Below are 22,000 nucleotides of genomic sequence, written 5' to 3'. Positions count from 1 at the left end.
AGACTGTAATTTAATTGGCGTAAGGGGTGGGACTCAGGCATCAGCATATATTTTTTAACTCCACATCGTGTTTCATGTATAAAATAAGGGGTAACCAAAGGCTTAACTGTTAATTTTGTTAGCGATGATAGTAGCATATGTAAGAAAAATTGTCCATGGAGTTTAGAAATGCATAATGAAACATCTAGAGATGAAATTACGTGATGTCTCAGTTTCATTTAAAATAGCTCAGCAAAAGAATACAATGAAGAAAAAGGGGACTAATAAAGAAAATGTGGCAAAATTTTAATTATTGAGTCCTGGCAATGCGCATATGGGAGTTCATTATACTGTTCTCTAATTTTTTGTATGTTTTAAATTTGTCATAATTTTTAATAAGTGAACATTGTTTTTATCAACTTATTTCCTAGAGAACAAGTTTAAAATAGATTTGACTTGTTTTATGATCTTAGAGATAAAATTTAAAAAACAGTTATAAAAGTGTAAACAAAAGTCCCAGAAAGAAATTAAAAGTTTATTCTGATATGATTTGCAGAGAACATAGCCTTCTGCACAAACTGGAAACAGGCTCTGAGAATGGCACAGGGTTTTTAAAATGCAAATTGCAACGGATGGGCTGCTAGGGAAACAAAGTCATAAATTTATATAATTTATTATTTGATTGCAGGGAGCAACTGGACCCTCAGTTCAGCTGGCTCTGGTCAGCAAGTGGGGTCATGAGATAAGAACAAAGAGTAACATATGAGTAAGCGTTTATCGATGTCCTGCTCTCAGTTCAGTCTGCAGAACACAGTTTTAGTACAGAGTGTTGCTTATCAATCTACAGAGAAAGCAAGGTCATGCCTTGTGAACAGCCATAGTTTAGGTCACCAAAAATCCAAATGTGAGGCGACAAATTCTGATATTTAAGTTCTTACACATCCCCAGAAGGTATGGACTGGGGGTCTTGGTTGCCCCCCCCAACCCTTTCCTTAAATTTGATCTTCTCACTGCCCCTCCTTTCAATCTCTTCCCTTTCCTTTCACAGCCAGATTTTTTTTCTCACAGATTTTAAAAGCCATGTGTTAGGAGTGAAAAGGCAAAAGGTGGGAGGATAGCTACAGCTTTGATAGAAGGTAAAAGTTAAATTATCACCAGCTGCTGCCTCCAGCTCCCAAAACTACATAAAAAGCCAACAGCTAGGAATTGGGCCAGAGGGCTTCCTCAGCAACACGATTTCAGACACCCAGGACTCCTGACCATCTGCAGTCCTTTTTCTGTCTTTAATCGTTAAAAATATTTTTACCCTTTTTCTTCTGCTCACAGCATCCCAGCTCCAGGGAGAGCTGTTGTTCACAATCTTAGCTGTAGAGGGCGCAGCTCACTGGCTCATGTGGAAATCGAACTGGTGGCCTTTTGGCATTAGGAGCGCTCCAACTGCCTGAGCCACCGGGCTGGCCCCTAGTTGTTAAAAATATTAAGCCAACACTTTCTGATTAGTTCACAAGAACAACTTAAATCATACTAGGAAAGACAAAATCACTACAGAATTTCAACACAAACCTTGGCATGAAAATTGAGGAATACTGAGCCAGTGTTGCCAAGAGTGCACACTCTTCATTAAAACCAAGTATTAAATTGAATTTAGTCAGATCTCCAAATTGTGTATCAAAAAGCATTAATACAATGTTAAAACAGAGCATAGTCACGGTTTTGTACCACTAAAACTTCATTGCAGAAGAAACCAGCAGATCTGAAGCAACTGGCACAGCTCTCCTGCTGCACACACTAGTGACACCTTTGCTCACTTTGCGCCAGCCCATTTGCATTCACATCCCTTCTCCGGAGGTAAATCGAGAACCAGAATCCATAGCTAAAAACTTAGCAAACAAATGTTTTAAAAAGAGAAGAAACAACAGCGGGCCCAGGAAGTTTGGCCTGGGGCTCACGTGCTCCTGGCCCTTTGGCCCATTTCGCCTGGGTGCCTGATCCTTCTCCCCCACCCCAACAGTGGGAAGAGTGGTGTTTGGGGGCAGCCGCATGGGGGAAATGGTGCACACAGTCATTGCCCTCCTCCCTCTCCACCTGCAAGGCCCATGCTGAGTGCCTGCAAGTGGCCCTGAGTGAAGAGGGCAGCACTTAGATGTTCGTAAGTGTGGGCTGTCACAGTGACGTGGGCCGTATTGGAAGACCCTTTTTCCTTATAGCTGACCCACCTTCCCCACCAGAAATCCCAACTTACTATTAGGAAAGCATTACTGTCTTTAAGGAATGGACATTTTCCCCTCCAAATACAGTGTACACAATGACCATCTCACTCCGTTTCCAGAATCCTGTTTGCATCTCCAAATGAACAACCGACGGCATGCCCTAATTTGTCCAGCTTTTGACTATCTAGGCCTTCTCCTTTCTCTAATGCTGATATGTATGTTTTCGCTTTTCTATTTTATCATTTCTTGTAAGCAGTCATTTGTGACACACGATAGAGTTACAATAAAATAGATGGCTATTACAGTGGTTAAAATATCTTTTAACTTATTTGATTGTGATCCTAGTTTTTCATTTCTGCTAATGGATTTACAGAGCCTGCAAGAGAGGAAATGAAATGAAAAGCTACAGATGTGAAGCATAGAATCATAATAATTAGCATTTATTGAGCACTTATACATCAGGCATTGTTTTCAAAACTTTACATGAATAAACTCACAACAGTTTCATGAAGTGGAAAGCCAAGAGGCCAGGAGCTCTATCCCAGGAGCTCTAAAGGAGTTAGTCCCAAGTGTTGCCATACATAATTCAAGGTAGGACCAAAAGGACCAAAATATTTATGAGATTATCTCACCACTCAAAAGACTAAAGTAACTTCACTCTTAAACCCTCCTGGTTTAGATTAAAACTAGAGCCCAGGACTGCATTGTTCTATGTACTGAGGCTTCTACAAGACTTAAGACAATCTCTAACTTCCAAAAGCTTATGGAAAAAAGCACATGAAAGAAACAGAGAACAGAATAAGAAAGTGCGAAAATAATGAAAACTTTCACTACCAAGGACTTCTAAGAAACTGGGGGACAGAGTATGTCACAGAGGAGGGAGGGCCTTTTATCAAGTAGGACATGTCCAAAAAGAAGCCAGTGTGAGAGGGTGCAGTCGAGACAAAAGACTGGCCTGCCTACAGGTACTAAGGAGCAATGGAAAGTAAGAAACCAGATCCATCCAACTGTGGAAGGCCTTGAAGTGAAAGCTTGAGTTTCTCCTGGGGACAGTTTCTGAACAAAGTGGTAGTTGAGTTAAGCAGCTAAAGACAGGTAGACGAGGGCACCAGCAATGTGTTTACTCTAGTACTCTACGTCCAAACTACGAGGACTTGCCAGCAGAAGTAGGAATGGAAAGAAAGATACCAACTATTGAGCTGTTTCAAATAAAGTCCAGCAGACTGATTACCTGGAATAAAGAGGAGCCAGTAAGCGACAATCACAGGGCGTTTCATGACCACGAGCACTTTGTGACATTTTTCAGGGGCCTACAGCAAGGCTTCTGTCTTCAAGAAGCTGATGGTCCCACTGAATAACCAAGCATTGTAACCCAATGACATGAGATTATCCTGGCCAACATTGCCCAAAGTCACAGAGCTCATCACCGTCAATCAGAGACATGCTGGGAGGTAGGAAAAGTGTGGGTCAGTACAGAATTATGGATCCCAGAAACTCAACTGTTAAGGCATAAGAGTGGCCAAAAGGCCCAATTCTGCAACTGTCAAGTAGGAAAAGGACTGATACATAGGAACTGAGTTTCTCCTGGAAAGATCAGTTTTACAAGACTGGTGAGACTCAGAACCAGAGGGTACAAGTGTCATGAAGTCTGTAAACAAGAGAAAAGTTTTAAAAATACGACATCATTTTTACCCCAAGATAATGGAGGAACTGAATGTTTGTAAGAGTTTTAGGACATTCTTGATAAGGATGAGATAATACAACATGAGGATTAATTAGGCACATTAGAACTAGGGGTTATACTTTGAGGAAAATAGGCTACAGCAAGAAAGAGAAGAAAGGAGGAAGAGAAAAGTCTGTCCTTGTAAGTCTAGAGGCTGAATTTGCCTCAACACTATTATTCCCAGGCTAGTGGGAAGCTTTGTCTTGTTCTAAATCCAGCTCCTTCTTGTCTGTTACTGGAACCAGCAAGCATGAGGATTTCCTCCCTAAGTCAAGGGGCTGATGTGGTTGGGAAGCAGAGCGTTCGGTGGCTGTTTTGGGACCCAAGCCCCACAAATGGAAATACAAGGTGTCAAGTAGCAGTAGACTCTAAGGTTGGAGCCCTCCAGAATAGACCGATGTTAGGTTTTTGAAGTCCACTGTGTATGGGTCACCCATTTGAGCATTTAATTCAGAAAAAGGAAGGCATGCTTGTTTGAAACTGGCTTATAGCTAGCTAGCAGGGAAGGAAAATTCAGAAACGTATCTATTTTCTTTTCAGCTGCAGGAGGTGATGCGATGTGCTCTTGTGCTAATATCGATGAAAACCCAGATATTACTCCTTTGTGTGAAGCTGCTGATGTCTGATGAGCGTGGAGCTCTGGCTGAAGGCTTTCCCACAGTCATTACACTTGTAAGGCTTCTCTCCAGTGTGAGTTCTCCGGTGAATAGCAAGGGAGGAGCTCCGGCCAAAGCCCTTCCCACACTCTCTGCACTCGTGCGGCTTTTCTCCAGTGTGGAGTCTCTGATGTTCAGTGAGGGATGAGCCCCGGGTGAACACTTTCCCACAGTCCCTGCACTCATAGGGGTTCTCCCCCGTGTGTGTTCTCTGATGTTCACTGAGGGATGAGACCCAGCTGAAAGTTTTTCCACATGCACTGCACTGATAGGGGTTCTCTCCCGTGTGTATTCGTTGATGCTGAATTATGGTTGAACGGTCGCTGAAGGCTTTCCCACATTCAGTACATTTGTAAGGTTTTTCTTGAGTATGAGTTCGCTGATGTTGACTAAGGTTCGTGCTTCGGCTGAAGGCTTTTCCACATTCACTACATTCGTATGGTTTTTCTCCGGTGTGGATCCTCTGGTGGAGACCAAGGTGGGTACTCCGGCTGAAAGCTTTCCCACACTCACTGCATTCATACGGTTTCTCTCCGGTGTGTGTTCTTTGATGTTCAATCAGATGTGTACTTCGGCTAAAAGTTTTCCCACATTCATTGCATGCAAAAGGCTTTTCTCCACCATGAATTCTACTGTGGACAAAAAGGTCAGATTGGTAACTAAAGGCTTTCCCACATTCTTTGCATTTACAAGGTTTCTTTAGTGGGAAGAGTTTTTGGTGTTTCATTAAATCTGAATTATCTTTGGAGTTTTCCCTAGATGTGGGAGATCTAGCCCCCTTTGGAATTTTCTGCTGTGTGTTAAGTTTTGAGCTAAGAGTAAGTTCACTGGATTCTGGGCCTCCCTCCCCAGTGAAAATCTCCTTCAGAGTTATTGACATGTTTCTGATCGCTGTTTTCTCAAAACAAGATTTCTTCTGTCTAGGACATTTTGTCTGCTTTGATAGCTGGCCCTCACTTTTACAGGTGTCTTCATTCATAGGACCTTGGGCACTATTCCCGCTGAGGCTTTCCACTGCTGCCCTGATCACTGCAGTTCTTCACAAACAGCCTGCTTGGTTTTGAGGTTTTGGTTCAGCTCAGAGCTCCCTATCTGAAAGACATTTAAAGTGCAGCTGTCACCTGTATGTAGGGTGGAGAGCAAGGAATATAAACCAGCAGAAAAAGACAACTGATTTGCAATTCATGCACGTTAGCAACATATATGGGGAGAAAATAAAAAAGGGACAGTGGAAGAGAAGTGAGTAAGGCCAGAAGAGATACCAGGCAGAGTTTTTACAGGACACGTGAGCAGAGACATCCAGAAATATGGCAAGGTGAGCGGGGAATATGCTGAGCCAGGAAAATGCAAATGAGCAGGTATACCAGCTGACGTGTTGAGTGGGGATTGCAAAAGTAAAATGAGATGCTAGTTACAATCAGTGAGAGAAAGGAAGGGATTCAAAGAGCAGAGACTCAAATGTGGAAAAGATACCTTTACAAATGCACACAGTGAGGAAAACTCTGTCGAGCAGGGATGCAACCATTTCCTTGGCAAGGGGAGAGAACAAAGTTTCAGAAATACTAACCCTTCTTCCAACTAGTTCAGGTGTTCTTCTAAACAGGTCTACAATCACCGACTGCCAGAGGTTTAACAGAGCTTAACACAGAGTTCATCTAGGTCAACTCACTCACTTGACAGACATAAAACAGGCTGAGTAACTTGTCACCCAGCCAATTGCAAGAGCTTAGACAAGAACTCACGTCTCCTAATTGTTGGTATTTTCATGATGCCACTCACCTAGACAGGCATTTTTGGTCACTCCCCTCTCAGCTCCCTAAGATCCAGGATCGATCATTGTTCTTCCTCCAACTGGGTGATCATGTGCAGTTCACATGCTGGGGTCCCTGCTGGTGGCAAATGACAGACACCAGCTACTGGTGCTGGGGACACAGGGCCACTTGGCTCAATCTTAACGCTCTGAGCTATAGGAAAGGTAGTGTGGACTTTCACAGAGGGGCTGCAGAAAGTGGGTGTCTAAAGGGGCTGAGAAAGGCTGTGCACGGACTGTCAAACTCAGTTGTGGAACTTGTTACCAGATACCTGGCTCTGCCTCAGACCTAGTAAGTACCATGAGACCTAGTAAGTACTCAGGACTTGTACTGAGTAAGTTCATATGACTTGACAAGTTGAATTGAACAGAAGAACCTTAGAAACACACTCTGGGTAGCCTGGAAAATGTGCTAGTTGGGACCAGCCTCCCAGCCAACATTCTTCTCACAACAGGAGAGTATAAAATATAAGCTCAGCTTCCCATAGGACAGGTGGCCTCTTCCTTCTGCCAGAAGGCCCAGCACCTCCTAAGGATCTCAAGGTCCCCAAGTATTAGGCAACCAGCATTCCCAGATGACTCCTCTTAAAAAGCTGCCCCGACATTCATACTGCCGGGCACAAAGCCATCTGCTTGTGTCCCCAGGGCCAAAGTGGTTCTTACACTGGCCTCATAGGAAGGAGTGGTAGCAAGGCCCTCTCCTGGAATGAGGACATACGCCAAGGGTCAGCAGAGCATTCTGGCTCCCGCAACCTTTCTGCTGGGAAAATGGGCAGACATGGGTATCCGTGCCCTTCTTGCTCTTCTCTGGACTCTCAATTTCCCCACTAAAGCCTTTCCTTTAAACCTGTCTTGTAAGTTCATCTGGAGCCCATAGGAAGGGCAGCAACAAGCTGTAAACAGTCCCCCTAAACATGGTTACAGAGCCTCTGGAGCAGGAGTTGGTCTTGTGTCATGGGTCCTTCCTGCTCACAGTGGGGACTTCCCGGGTGCAAAGATGAACCTGTGGCACACTCATCAGGAAACCAGGTGTGGAGAAGCTCAGGAGCTACATGGTGATGTTGTCTGGGTCCGGCTCAGCCAATGACATGCCTTTCAGCTGCAAACAGAATAAAGAGCCCCAGCACTGGGTTCACTGAGGAGTCAGTTTCTTATTTATTTAGGATCTTGCAGGAAAATCCAGCTGCACACTTCATGTGTGAACACTCCTCAGTAGGAACTGCCTTCGTGCTGGGCTGGCTGGCCTACACTTCAGCCCAGATCCTACGCTAGTCCATCATCAAGGCACTGCTCTCTCATTGCAGCACCACCACCTCCACCTCCTAGGGAGAGTTCTGGGAATTTGTGAGGGTTTTCTTGGCTGTAGTGTTGATTGGGTGGTGCTGTTAGAATTTACTGGGGGCCAGGGGTGATGGACATTCCTGCAAAAAAACCAATGTCTCTTATCCTGTCAGATTTTTAAAAAAGCTGTTAACAGTTACCTCATGCTAAACCCAATACTACTTTACATATAAATACAAAGTACTTTGTACAGCTTTGCTACACATTGGAAAGTTAAGGAAATTTACTTCCTTTGCGTTTTATTAGGAAGCATTCATTATATCTGTAAAATCAAAGCATTCACAGCATTAGATTCACAGATGTGACATTCGTGTCTCCGTCTGCAGTTGCAGCTGTTGTAAGCACAGTGATTCTATGAACAGCTGCAAGCATCTATTTCACCCAAGCATTTCCACGCCAATATACATATTACTCTATATAGATGCTTTTTCTTTCTCCTTCACATTACAGTTAAGATGATACATTGATATTTTGGATATTATATCTATAGGTAGTTAATAGTTATAAATTTTATTTCAGAGTAGTAAAGGGAATGGTAGGTCTGAAGGGTAGAGAAATACTTCTCTAGCACAATGAAACAAAAGTACTGACAGTCTGTGAAAGATGGACAGTGGGTCTCTCGGTAGGTAAGTGGCAAAGCTTCTGAAGCCTCCAAAGCAAAAGTCCTCATACTCCAAAAAAGTCCTTGAAGACCCAAGGACACCCACACCGCCATCAAGGTGATGTGGGAGCAATGGGGATGCTACAATCATGGGGTATTATTACATTATTACATATTCCAGTCCATCCTGGAGAAGAGGTATTGTTGAGAAAATGTTTAGGTTTTCAGAGGCAAAGGGAAACCAGGAAGATCTGAAATTTGAAGATCGTTGTAAATTCTCACACTAGAACCACTGAAACACAGGATACCTAAAAGTAGGGAGAATATCCTTAACAGAGAAAGAACTAGGGCAGAGCTCAAAGGAGATAGCCAATTTGAAGTTCAGCATTCACTTTCATGCTTCTTAATGTCTGGATGATTGGCAAAATGTGCCAATTTGATATGATTATCTATCATTCAAGAAATGTACATCTAGTGCACAGTGTAAGAGTCCCCAAATATACTTGTTTTTGCATTTCAAATGAGCTCGTGATATGTATAACTGTATTGTGCATTATCTGTTTGTGTATGTGACACATGTGATAGACACACAGGAACCCCACTGGGGAAAGTGTCTACATTTAAAAAAGGAACCCAACTTGGAGGTGCAACCTCTGGGAAAGACCCTTCTTTGGGTCTTTTTTTGGGGGGGTCTGCCTATTCTAAGCATTTGACAAATACTGACCTGTTTATGCCTTGCAACAGTGAGAGGGGTACTGTCGTTATTCCACAATACAAATGAAGAATTTGAGTACAGAAAGGGTCAGGAGCTTGGCCCAAGGCCAAGTAATAAATCCTAGACTCAAACTCACCATACGGTACATACTGCTTCTCAACAAGCAAAGAAAGGGCATTTGAACCACACTTTCCTTTCCTGTGGCGCCTAAATGGCCAAGAAACTAAACTCCCCCGATCCCAGGATACCAGCACAACTTTGACTCCACAGTGACATGGAGGCTTAGAGAGTGACCCTCAGAGGCTGCAGCAAATTCCAACCACGCTATGTAACCTAAGGATTAAAACTTCGGTCCCCACTGAAGTGCCACTACAGTGGGAGTGGCATCTTTGGCATGAATCGGTGAAACATCAGTTAGAGGCCACGTGGTGTAAGCATTTACTAAGTAGTGTGGGTTTGGGTCATAGCTCTGTTGCTAGCTATAGAAAAACTAGGGGAAATAACCAATTTGGTTTTCCGTCCCCCAGAGCGACTGGCTGCAGCCTGGGGCCTTTGCGCAAGCGCAATGGAATCAGCGGGCATTCAGCCCTCGGAGAGAGGATCAAGTCTGCCCCAGGCCTAACAAAGATGGTCTTGAGACAAATGTTCTTGGAAATTGGCTCAGTGGATAGTCAACTACCAACCATCATCATCAGGACCCTTATCCAATAAAGGCTGCTACTCATAGGCTCTGTAACTAAAGGCGGGGTGTCATGCAGGGTCTCTGCTCCCGCTCCCCGCATAAGAACGCAGGACATGGTGAGGCCAAAAAGGAACACCCACGGAGCCATAGATAGGGGAGACATACCACTATATTCTCGCTGGCGGCCGGGTTGGAGACACAAAAGCAAACATCTGCTAGTACCCCAACAAGGGATCTTCCTGCACCCCAGTGTCGCTGGCTGCCAGGGGAGACACAGGAAGTAGGATGGACAGGATCCATCGCAATCTGACCTCTGGTTCTCTGCCTGCCGACAAACCAAGGCAGCCACAGCAGCTATATCAGGGGCTAACTGGCTAAGTGTTCACAGCTCATCAGCCAGCCACAGCTGACGGCCATCTATTTCCCGAGCCAGCACCTTTCCACACGAGGCCCAGAGCCTGGAAACTGCTCTCTGGGACTCTGTCCCCACAAAGCTACTTTATCTCTGTGCCTCGATTTCCTGGGCTGTAACGTGGGGTTGACAATAGTATCTCTGTGGGGTTAATACGAGGATTACACGAGTCACTGCGGGTTAAAACTCTGGGTACAGTGCCTGGCACGCGGCCAGCACCTGCAAACAGCCGGGGCACAGAGCCCTCCTCGCCCGGCCGGAGGGGACCGGAACGCATCTCCCGGGGCGCCCCGGAGACCAGCACCCGCTGTCAGTGCAGCGCGAGCGGGCCGTGCCCACCCGCCAGGGAGCGCCCCGCGCGCAGACCCCCACGCAGCCGCAGAGGCGCCTCCGGGACGACCCGCGGCCAGACCACCGGGCCCCCTCGCCCGTCTTCCCCCAGCAGCCGAGTGTTTCCGCGAAACCACTTCCCAGCGCCTCCAGGCCCACCCCGCCCGGCCCGGCGCAGAGCCTTGCGCGCCTCACTCACCCGCCGCCTCCCGCCGAGCGTCGGGACACACGCCCGGAGGACCGGCGCATGGACGGAACCTGAGTGCGCCGGCCGTGCGGAAGCCGGAAGGATTAAGGGGAAACCCCTGCGCGGACCCGCGGTCCCTGTGCTTACCGAGCGACCCGGCGTCACGGTCACTGTTGACACTCTTCCCTCAGGTCGCTGGTCATTCCTTCGCGGTGTGCACGGCCAGCCAATGCCGATCGGCCGCCCGGACTAATCCTCCAAGCGCAGACGACGCGTTAAAGAACAGAGACGGTGGGGGCCTGGGCACACACCGGCCGGCGCGCCTCTGCACCTGCGCGGACAGCGGACCGCCCGCGGCGCTGAGACGCTCCCGCCCGGGCGAGATGAGAGGCTGGGGCTAGAGGCCCAACAAGCGGGTCTTCCGGAGCACCTGGAGAGCGCAGTACGTCCTGCAAATCGTAGCCCAGACTAGGCTTTATAAACAGCATACCTGGAGAGCTAGTCAAATGCAGGTTCCCCGGCTCCGCACTCAGACTGACCCATCATCGCTCTGCGGTCCCAGTATTTTCAACCTGCATCTCAGGCAATTCTGATGTAGATGGGCCGCAGACCATTTTTGGAGAAACAGGCTTCTTTGCACAGTCGAGGTGCTTACATGCTATCAAATGCAGGACATTTCTCAAATTCTATCAAGCGACATAAAAATGAATAAAATAAGGATCCTACTGTAATCCAGTAAATTAAAAAAAAAAAAAAACCACACTTTTCTACCGCTAATTTTAATACACGGTAGTGTAGTTGGATCGAGCGCAGTAATATTTGCTCTGGGAGTTAAGAGGGGAGAGAACCTGTGGGACGAAAGACATTGAGTGGTTTGGCTTAGGGAAGATTTAACAAAGCACAGCAGAGTGCAACCTTGAACAGAGTTGGTGAGCAAGCTAGAAGAGCGGAAGCCTTGTGCAAAGCTGTGAAATTGGCACGTGATAGCTGTGTGCCAGTACCCTAGAATAATCCGGTTAACTGAAGTATGTGTAGAGCAGGATCCAAATAAATCTAGAAGGGACCTGGAGACCATCTAATTTTATCGTTTCTGTTGTATTTATAATTGTATCTTCAAATTGTAGTAAAATATACAGAACAAAGTTACCATTCACACACAAGAGTGAGTTATTGTGGGGACAGAGCCAGGAGTGCAGTTTCCAGGGTTTCAGCCTCACGTGGAAAGGTGCTGGCTCAGGTAGTAAATGGCCATCAACTGTGATTGGATGGCCATCCACTGTGGCTAGTTGGCCATCAGCTGTAACCAGTGAGCCATTGGCCACTAATATAACTGCCGTGGCTACGCTAGCAGAAAAGGGAGGCTAGCAAGAAGATGGTGGCTGGCAAGTGCGGATGGCAGAGCAGTGGATGGCAAGTTACAGATAGTGTGGCTCCTGCTTCCTGTGTCTCCAACGCAGCCGTCAGCAAGAATATAGTGATATGACTCCCCTAGCTATGGCTCCACGGATGTTCTTTTTTGGCCTCACCATATCCTGTATTCTTATGTGGGGAGCGGGACTAGAGACCCCGCATGCCATCCTGCATGACAGTTATAATGGACTTGCTACACAAGCTTTGAAAAAACTTGGGCTTAAGGCAATGGTCTTTAAACTTTCTGAATTGATGTATCCTAAGAACCTATGACAGTCATAGACTTTCTGACCAGAAAAATGTATGACAAAGTCATCGAATTGTGTGAACAGTTACAAAATAAATACATAAAAAATTAGTAGTAATGCAAACACATATATAGTACTAACAATAATTAATTAAAAAATATGGTGGGAAGAGATGGGAGAGGAAATTTTAATTGTGTAATTATTTATACTGCTTTTGAACTCTGTGTTATTGCCTTTACAAAATACTAAACAACAAAGTAAACAAACCTACTAAAAAAAATTAAAGCACTATTCAGAAGACTTACAGGAAAATTTGTCTTGTTTTGAACAGATCCCCACTCCCTCAGAGCCTCATGTGTTATTGTCACCCTCAGGCTCCAATAGCACAAGAATCAGGTTTATTCCTGGACAGTCAGGTTTGGAAAGGGGAAGAACTAGTGATTACACAGGTGAACATCTGCGCTCTCTAGAGGGGACTAGAAGTCTTAGGGGCTTGGTCCTAACTGCAGGCTCAAGCTCCTTGTACAAGCATTGATGGGCATGGTGGGTCACACAATTAAACGGAAGACCCCATAGTTAGCAACTCAGGTTTATACATTCAACCACAACAGGGAGCTGTGTAAACGGAACCCAAAGCATTCACCTCTGAACAGACCACACCTGTCCCCTTCCAGGGTTAAACTCTTGAAATTTGCTTACACATCCATTTATGGAAAAACTCACTTATTGAGTGCTTCCTATGTACTCTGGCAGACCAATATTTATTCAACAAATTGTTAATGAGTAGCTACTACATGACATGTCCTCCTCTAGAAACAGGAAGATAGCTGTGAACAAAACAGGCAAAACTCTATCCTCTTGGAGTTTGCATCCTGATGGGAAATGCTGACAAATGAAGAAATAAAATATATCGTGTAGAAGACGGTGATAAATACTAATGAAAAAGTAAAGGAGGAAAGACAATAGGATGGCTGGTTTTTAAAAAGAAAACTTTTGTAGTTTTACATATGTTAAATAGGTCAAACTTCACTGAGAAAGTGATGTTTCAGCAAAGATCTGATGGAAATGAGTTAGGCACATATTTGAGAAAAAGAGTTTCCAGGAGTTTCCAGCAAGTGAAAAGTCCTGAGGCTGGAGTATGCCTGACTTGTTTGAGAAGAAGGAGGTGGGTGTGGCTGGAGAGGAGGGGAGTAGAGGGAAGGGGAGGGGAGGGGAGGGGAGGGGAAGGGAGGGGAGGGCCCTTGCAGGCCATTAGAAGCATTCTGTCTAGCCTTATACTGAAGGAGAGGGAAACACTTGGAGAGCACTAGTGCTGTGTTTAGGACACAGACAGGAAGGGGCAGGGTAAATAGAAACAGGGGGACGAGTGAAGAGTCTATTGCAAACATCTAGGTGAGAGGTGGTGATAGAGTTTGTAGTGTGATGACAGTGGGAATAGTTTAAAATCGTTGAATTATGGACCAATTCTGAAGGTGGAGCGGATAGATGGGCTGTAGGACCTGAGTGGAAGAGAAAAGGCACTGTTAAGAAGATAAAAAAGGGAAGCTGCAGACGGGCAGAAAATATTTGCAAACAACATATCTGACAAAGGACTCAGAATAGAATTATAGAAAGAACTCAAAACTCAACATTAAAACAATCAATTCAGTTAGAAAATGAGCAAAAGGCGTGAAAAGATGTTTCACCAAAGAGGATATACACGTGAAAAAATGTTCACTATCACTGGTCATTTAGGAACTGGTGACACTGCCAAAGGCTGGCAAAGAGGCAGAGGCACTGCATCTATCATACATTGTACAATGGTACAGTGACTGGCAGTTTGGCAGTTTCTTCCAAACAAAACACATACTTACCATAGGCACAATCCAGCAATCCACTCCTAGGCATTTATCCCAGAACAATGAAAATCTATGTCCACACAAAAACTTGTATGTTATTATTCATAGAAGCTTTATTTGTAATAGTTCAAACCTGGAAACAACCAAAACATTGAACTCACCTGCTTCGCTGAACGGAGGGTGGCTCCATGACCCCTCAGATTCTGCCCTAGGAGGGTCCCCCATTTCTACTCTGTGCAAAAAGAGGCTCCTGGAAATTAAAAAAAAAAAGGAAAAGAAAAAGGAAGCTTCCCATATGGGACACTGACGGCTTGGAACAGCGCAGACCTGGAGGTGCTGGCCAGGCAGGGGTCGTCTGATTGTGGAAGAGCGAATCTCCGACGTGCCCCGGAGAGAGGGGTTCCGGAAAGACGATCAGAAGGAAGGAAGACAGAAAAGGAATGTTTTCTCAGCGCGGAAAGTCACAAAGGAACAAAGCGCATTGGGCCCTGAGAGGAGAGTTTCCCCTTGGGCCTTTCACTCGCGATTCCTCTCCCGACGAGCGGACTGAACTTAGTGCCCTGGGAGAACGCGCGGGGGTGGGGGGGTGGCGGATGGGGTGGGGGGGAGGTGGGAGGTGGGGTGGGGTGGGGGTGGCAGGCCCTTCCCAGGCCAGGGCGTCTCCCCGACTTCCTACCGAGACTGCCTGGGGAGAGGATTTCCAGCCCAAAGTAAAGGCCCGGGTGGGTCAGGAAAAGGGGTCCCCGCCATGCTGTCCGTAATAGAAGGGGACAGTGTGGTTGGGGTCGCGCACTGAGGTGTGGCCAGGCCTAGGAGCCCTGATCGTCTGGATAACAGTGGCACAGGGTGCGGTGAAAGGGCGGAGGAGAAAGGCCCCCACGTCAGAGCCTGGACGTGCCATGTTTATAAATGGGATAGGAACAAGCCTTCCCGCCAGCGGATCCACGCAGATTCAAAGGGGAGTCAGAGCCACACGCACCTGTAACCTCACCCCGCCCCACCCCCAACCGCCCTCACGACCCCGGGGCCAGCTGGAGCCCGTAGATGTCATTTCAGTAAATTAGTCCGTTTTAAGTGCACTCACATATTTCTGATTTAAAAAAAAGGAATAAATCCATATAATCAATTTTAAAAGTGTAACTGATTTACAAAACTGGCTACAAAACAACATGATGAAGACTAAATTGTCTAGATCATTTATTATTAAAACAATAAAATACGTTTTTTTCTAAATACTCCTTAAAATTAGAAAAAAGATCATTTTCGAGAGGAAAAGTACATGGCTAACGTGGATACAACTATTATGGAGCAACCAAAACGTCCATTTGTATACAAACACCATAAGGTCTCATTTAATTTGCAGCTCAATATTTTGCTAATCCAGAATCAACTAAGAGGAACATTCTGAAAAATTCAAAAACAAGTCACTTGTACAGATTACTAAAAAGTTCCCCCTAATCACAACATAATTGGCACGGATTAAATACGACTCTTTCCAGAAAAGGTCGTCGGAAAGGGAGTTCCCTTTGAAACCCACTCTGCCCCAAAGTGGGTGCAGATGTCTCCCACTTCTTTGCTCGGGTCCAGGAGGTCGGGCTCGGTTGGGCCGCGTGGGACGTCGAGTGGAGAGAAGGCGGAACCAGCCGGCGCCCGCGGGGCTCAGGTTCTGGGTGGATAGACCGGGTGTCCCGCGGCCCCGCTAGACTCAGAGAGCGAGCAAAGTGAGGGCGACCAGGATTCCGCCACGGGGAGGCGACCCTAGGTGGGGCCAGGAGGTGGCTGCGTCCGGAGCTTGTCTCCTGGCGCATGACGGGCACCGACTGGCTGCACGGGTGCACCGTGGGGCCTCCCGTCATGCGCCCCGGTGCGCGCCATGCCACTCAGGAGCCGGGCTCCGACTGCGCTCCCGGTTCCGACTCCGGGAATCCGGGAGGCGCCGGGAGCCGGGGCCTTCGAGGCGGGCCGCAGCTCTGCGCGACTCGGCAGCGTCGGTCGCACAGTCCCCCTGGAAACCCTCTCCTCGCCCGCGTTGCCCGCAGGGAGAGCAGAGGCCCCAGCGCCGGTATAGGCCTCCAAACAGCAGACTACAGGGCTGCCGAGGCCCCGCGTGCCCCCTGTTCCGGGGGGTGCTGACTTGAGGACGCGGGGCCTGGGGGTGTCGCGCGCCCCAAGAGCTCGCACTTTCCTCGCGCCGGGATCCCAACCGTCACCGAACCCCGCGCACGTGGACTCGGCTGAACCGGCCGACGTCAGAAACCTCGGAGGCCCAAAGCCTCCTCAAAGTGGCCCTGTCTGCTCGGCATGGGCAGTTACCTGGGCAAGCCGGGACCCCCGCCGCGGGCCCCGGCGGAAGGGCGCACAAATGTGCCCCGGAGGCCTGTCAACCGCCGGCCGGTTCAGTCCCTTCACCAGGTCCACCGGGTCCAGTACGTCCACCGCGCACACCCGGCCCCGCGGCTCAGACCCTGGAGAAGGCGGCTCACCTGGGAGGCCGCCAGGCGCACCGTGCGGGGGGTCGGTGAGGCCGGGAGGGGCTTTCCCATAAGGAGGCCGCAGGATTCCATCGTAGGGCCTCTTCCCTCAGCCTTGTGGGAAAGCTACTGGAATTTCAGGATTTGGTCTCCTCGGCAGCCCAGGACACCATGGAGCCCGGTGACCATCAAGATCTCTCCTCCTGAACAGAGAGGGGTCGCCTCCAAGTCCCCAGCACAGATCAGCTCTGCGGAGTCCTCACCCTCGGAGAAGCCCCCTGGCCCATGTGCAAAGGAGACAGTGCTGAGGGCGCTCAGAGAGAGCACGAAGGGGAGAGTGAGGAGGCAAGAACCACTCTTCCCTGAGTGGCTGCACAGTGAGAAGAGTCCAGACACCAAGCCATCTGCATTTAAGCCTCTGGTGCAAAATGGAGTCTGCGCGTCCTTTGTGCCCAGGGCTGGGTCTCTGAAGAGAAGCCTGGACGCAGGGAGCTCAGATCACAGCTTGCATAAAAGGCCCAGTCGCTCCTCGGTGAGCTCCTGGGCGAGCACACAGACAGGCGGCCCCTGCAGCTCCAAGAGAAATGCCATCACCAGCTCTTACAGCTCTTCCAGAGGTTTCTCTGAGAATTGGAAGAGAAGTGTTCCCAGTGCATCATTCCAGATGCCAGAGTGGCCAATAAAAAAGAAAGAAGAAGGCCATCAGCGTGGCTCTCCAGTCCCACTGGTATCAGAGGAGTCCCCAGCAGCATCTGGCCACGCGAGACAGCAGAACCAGAAGACTCCATGGCTGCTCTCCAGTCCTGCGACCCCGCCGACGCTGACCTCAACTCCCCAGCTTCTGGGCTTGAAGAAAGCTGGAGTCCAGCAGGGCCACGAAACCAGAAAGGATGCAACAGAGGTCACAACAACCTCTGTCCACGACTCTGGGTCCCCTGTTCCACCCTGCCTAGCTCTCACGCTGCCTCCTGCAGGTGGAGCTCCCACCCAGGGCACAAACCCTCAGGTGGGGTCTCCAGGTCTGCCGGCCTTCCCACCTGCTGGAGAGGGCAGCAGTGTGGCCCCTCCACCTCCGAAGACACCCAGTCTGCTGGCCCCACTCGGGTGCTCACGGTCAGATCCTCTCCCAGGCCCCTCTTCAGACACAAAGCCCACGGCTGCTGTCACCCTTCTGAACCCTGCTTCTCCCACATCACCAGTCACTGACACCACACAGCCACCTGTGACCTCTCAGGCTGACCGGTCAGCCAGGACCCCATACCCACGTGCCATCACTCCTGCTGTGCTCTCTACACAAAGGACTTTGTTTGGGAAGGTGAAGAAACCAGCTGGCCATCATTCTGCACCTGCATCTCCTGCTACAACCTCTGCTGACCTCATGTTGAAATGCATTTGCGGGCCCCCAACCAACAGAGATACTGCAGACGCCTCGCATCCCAGAATCTCAGTTACAGCTGCGGCACCTCCACCTCTGGGCACCGTGATGCCCACCTTCAAGCCTGTGTTTGGCGGCACAGGACCACTTACAACTCTGCCCATGACAACTCCTTTCTCTTTCAAGCAGGCTTTTCCTCCAGCTTCTCCTGCTTGTACCCACGCCCCCCACGGCCTGCCCCAGGCTGCCCCTGCAGTCATGCCCACCGCTCCTTTCTCTTTCAAGCTGGCTTTTCCTCTAGCTTTTCCTCTAGCTTCTCCTGCTTCTACCCACGCCCCCCACGGCCTGCCCCAGGCTGCCTCTGCAGTCATGCCCACCACCCCAGCCAGCACATACAAAGACTCTTCTTTCAAGCCACCTGTGCGTTGTGATGTAGTGGGTGTCACCAGTACTGTGGGCACCACGCATTCCCTCCCTTCCGCTGGGCACGTTTTCCTTCTTGGGGCTGCCCAAGCTGGCAGGGCCAACTTCTCCCCAGCCGCAGGTTTCACAGTCCCATCTCATCAGTGTCCTGCCACTGCTACAGCACACAGAGTCACCTCCTTTAGCCAGGTTCTTCCCAGTGTTCAGATGTCCCCTAGTAGAAACAATGCCAATTTTAGGGGTATGGGCAGCCTTCTGCCAGCCTCAGCCCTCGGAACCACAAAGCAGCCTGCATTGTCATCTGGCATCTCCAATCCGACCTCAACATTCACAGTTCCCTGGGGGTCCAGCTCAAAGCCACCTTTCCCACTACCCTTGGGAGTCACTCCCCAGCCTGCATTTGGGGCATCAGGTGAGCAAAAGCAAAGGGCCCCCCAAGCAGCCCTTGGCCCAAGCTTCAATAGCCCTTTCATCTTTGGAAACTCAGCCAGGCTGTCCCTAACCCAGGCCCCAATCCCAACCCCAGCTCAGCCAGCCATCAGCCGCCACACATTGATGGCCATTGGGGCGTCGACACCCTCAGCCCCCACCTTCCACATCCAGCCAGGCTTCAGCAGCATCCCAGCAGGCTTTCCCTTTGGTCAAGCTAGTGCCAGTGGTTTTGGAGTTGTCACCCAGAGTGGGGCTTGTGGCTCAGTGTTTGGCAGCACAGCCCCACGACCTTTTGCTTTTGGGGGAGTAGTGACCCCTATGGACTGTGGGGAGTCTGGGATCAGTGTGACTGCCCCAGACAAGAGCTCCAACTCTGGAACGTTCTGTGTTGGAACAAGGCCGGGTGGGGCCGCTCGTCCCATCACACCCTTTGGGAAAGTCTGTAGCCAAATCAGCCAGGGCCTGACCAGCCACAGCACTCCTTTTGCCTCAAGGAGGGCCAGCATTTCTGCAAGAAAAACTGTGTTTCGGGCCCCCCACATGGTCCCCTTGGCTCAGAGCACCCCTGTCCCTGGGACAGTTAAGACAGGTAGCAGCCTTGGCTTTGGGGTCCCCTCTCCACATGCTCAGGGCTCCGTTGGAAGAGAGTCTTCCAGGTCATCCGCCCCTTCATTTTCCTTTGGTGCAAAACCCAAAACCCCAAAGAATCGTGAGCAAGGGCACTCCCGAAGGCATCGTGCCCACAGGAAATAGACTGCGCCCCTCACCCACACCCTGCCTCGGACCTCAGCATTGTTGGGAAGAGCTCAGTCTCATTTCTCTTAAAGAAAAATGCCCAGATCTACAGCTAGAGCATTGCATGCTCACGGGCAGGTCCTCATCTAGAAGGTGGAGCACCAGGGTGTCCAGAGGTGACAGCAGAAAGAAACTGGGTGGAACCTCTGTAACTTGCTCTCTGCCTCAGGTGTGAGCTCAGTCAGGACACTGCCTCCTGCCTGTCCCTCGGGAACAGACCTGCCAGGAAGGCAGCAGGTGCCGCGCGCCCTGTTGCCTCTTTGGGAGGAGGACTAGATTCTAAGTCTTAGATTTATGGCTCTAAGAAGTGATTCCCCTTTGTGGCCCTGGGAATGCTGAGTCCTCATTCTTGCTGCTGTGCTCCTCGGTGACTTCTTGGAGGCGTTTTGATGTAATTTTCCCTGGAGTCCAGCTTTTCCTTGAGGACCAATGGTCAACCCAGAGGACATCCATGTGTGCCGCTTGTGCTGTACCACTTCCCTGACCAAGTTGTTTTGATCTTTTACCAAGAGAGGTGGTGTTCCAGCCTCATCCTTCTCTCTGCCAATTCAGCCCTTAAGAGGTGGGTGAGTGAAGACTCAGCCTGTCAGACCCAGAGGTCACACCTCCTTCCAGAAAAGGGAAGCTGCTGGCTAGTGTACCTGCAGGTCGGAGCAGGCAGGTGGGCCTTTGCTGTTTGTCACTTGTCATTCAGCACTCCAGCGTGCACGTGGAGACCGGCCTTGTCACGGGGTCTAATGTGATGTGCAGTGTGCTTTAGGTTGAGTTTGGACGAGCAGTGACTTGCTCTGTTGCTGGAGCCTGACTTCCCTGTGCGAAGATATTGGGGATCTGGCTAATTGGACGAGACAAGTAGCCGCACTTTATGGCTGAATGCTGATTTTCAAGTTTTCTGACTTTAAAGGATGACTTCTCAGGAAGAAGTAGGGCCAGCAGAGGGACAGACAGGTGGTGCAACCTTGCTACTTCTCTCTACACCATACATCACGATCCCTCCAGCAGGAGCCAGAAACGCTCAGTTAGGGAACCAAAGCCCACACCTCACGTTTCTTTTAATGTGTACCTGCAAACTACCCCTCCACATTCTTCTCTCCCCTGGATGGGGTAGGCAGGGCCTGGGACCTCAGGGAGAGAGCAAAGGGCAGATTCCTGGGCTGACCTCTGCTGACAACCAGTGTGAGGCCTGTGAATGAGCTGGGACCTACTCCTCAGCACTTCTTACCATCCTGGTGGAGGAAAAAAACCCAACAAAACAAAAGGCGAGAATGACTCCCCCACGCCCCAGTACAGCTATCTCCTGCTATCTCCTGTTTTATGGATACGTTGGAAAGAGCCAAATTGGAAAACTAAGACATCTTAAATTGATTGATAAAATAAAAGTAACTTGTCTAAAGTCTATGGTATTGGAATTACTGTTATCAATTTGGAAGCAGAAACTGAAGCCTACCTGGTGAGTAAGGAAAGACTCAGGATCTAAACCCTAAGGGCTCCAAAGTCTGCTACTTCTCCCTCACATAGCAAGTCACCAAGGTTAGAACTCTAACCCAGGTCTGTTTGACTCTAAATATCCAAGCTGTTTACTCCAAAAAAGTAAATGGGTGATGCCACATCATGTAACTTAGTCACATAGTCACGCGCATGGAGTTACGTACCTCCGATCACCTCTGCTGTACTCTACCTGACAGAATAAAGTTCAACCCAGGCACGCAAGGCAAGAGACCACACAAGGGCATGGAGATCAGGAGGGAGGAGGGCTCCTGGGGACCATATTAGGAGTCCTTTCGCCACTGGCTTCTGGTCAGCTCATCTCCACCTGTGACACGTGTGTCATGGCCTACATAGTCAACATGATAAAAAATAAAAAATACAGTGCTAGGCTGGGAGGGGGCGGGCGTGGTCCATTCAGCTGAAGGCACCTAGAAAGGATTTATTGAAATAATTGTATTTAACATAGAGTATACTATACAGATTTTAACATACTACTTTTTATTTAATATCATATGTGCATTAGCACATCTTCCCACTACAACAAATACTCTTTGAAATATAATTCTGAAAGTTGCATATATTTCACCAAAGGGAGGACACTTAGGGACCGTACGCTGCATGTCTGTCCTGTGTTCACAGCAGCAAACACATTAGCTCACAAATATTTACTACATTGAACGGAAGATTATAGTTGAGACATCCTAATTGTTTTTCTTAATAATGCTGAGACGAATATCTCTGTACGAAAAATCTGTATCTACATCTGTATTTTCAAAGGGTTGAAGCTTAGAAGTAGAATCACTGGGTAAATATGGAGAAACACCTTCAGACTCTCGTTAATATGTTTCTTTCAAAATTGGTGGTCCTTGTGTCC

At 48.7% G+C, this 22,000-nt stretch overlaps 2 protein-coding genes across 9 annotated transcripts in view; one reads left to right on the top strand and one right to left on the bottom strand.

Annotated features, from left to right (window-relative positions):
• Nucleotides 1-11,353, bottom strand: part of ZNF391 (zinc finger protein 391) — a 35,398-nt gene extending 24,045 nt beyond the window's left edge. For 3 of the 8 annotated variants that reach the window (XR_012491861.1, XR_012491859.1, XR_012491862.1), the window contains exon 1: nucleotides 10,659-10,748. Coding sequence is in view for 4 of the 8 variants with exons in the window: in XM_019714162.2 (XP_019569721.1) it covers nucleotides 4,507-5,547 (1,041 nt within the window). In the remaining 4 variants the exon portion in view is untranslated. Of the gene's footprint in view, nucleotides 1-1,949; nucleotides 5,661-6,041; nucleotides 6,819-10,658; nucleotides 10,754-10,793 lie in introns of those variants that run through there. The other 5 variants (XM_019714162.2, XM_074319177.1, XM_019714163.2 and 2 more) reach the window with 5 other exon arrangements.
• Nucleotides 11,354-14,824: 3,471 nt separating this feature from the next.
• POM121L2 (POM121 transmembrane nucleoporin like 2) lies at nucleotides 14,825-21,819 on the top strand. The gene has a single exon (XM_074318639.1). The coding sequence runs from the start codon at nucleotides 16,444-16,446 to the stop codon at nucleotides 19,594-19,596; it is 3,153 nt and encodes a 1,050-aa protein (XP_074174740.1). The 5' UTR covers nucleotides 14,825-16,443; the 3' UTR covers nucleotides 19,597-21,819.
• The last annotated feature ends 181 nt before the right edge of the window (nucleotides 21,820-22,000 follow it).

The sequence above is a fragment of the Rhinolophus sinicus genome, linkage group LG14 (assembly GCF_036562045.2).
Source record: "Rhinolophus sinicus isolate RSC01 linkage group LG14, ASM3656204v1, whole genome shotgun sequence".
Classification (NCBI taxonomy): domain Eukaryota; kingdom Metazoa; phylum Chordata; class Mammalia; order Chiroptera; family Rhinolophidae; genus Rhinolophus; species Rhinolophus sinicus.
Note: the sequence above shows the minus strand (reverse complement) of the source record. Positions and strands in the feature narration are given on the sequence as shown.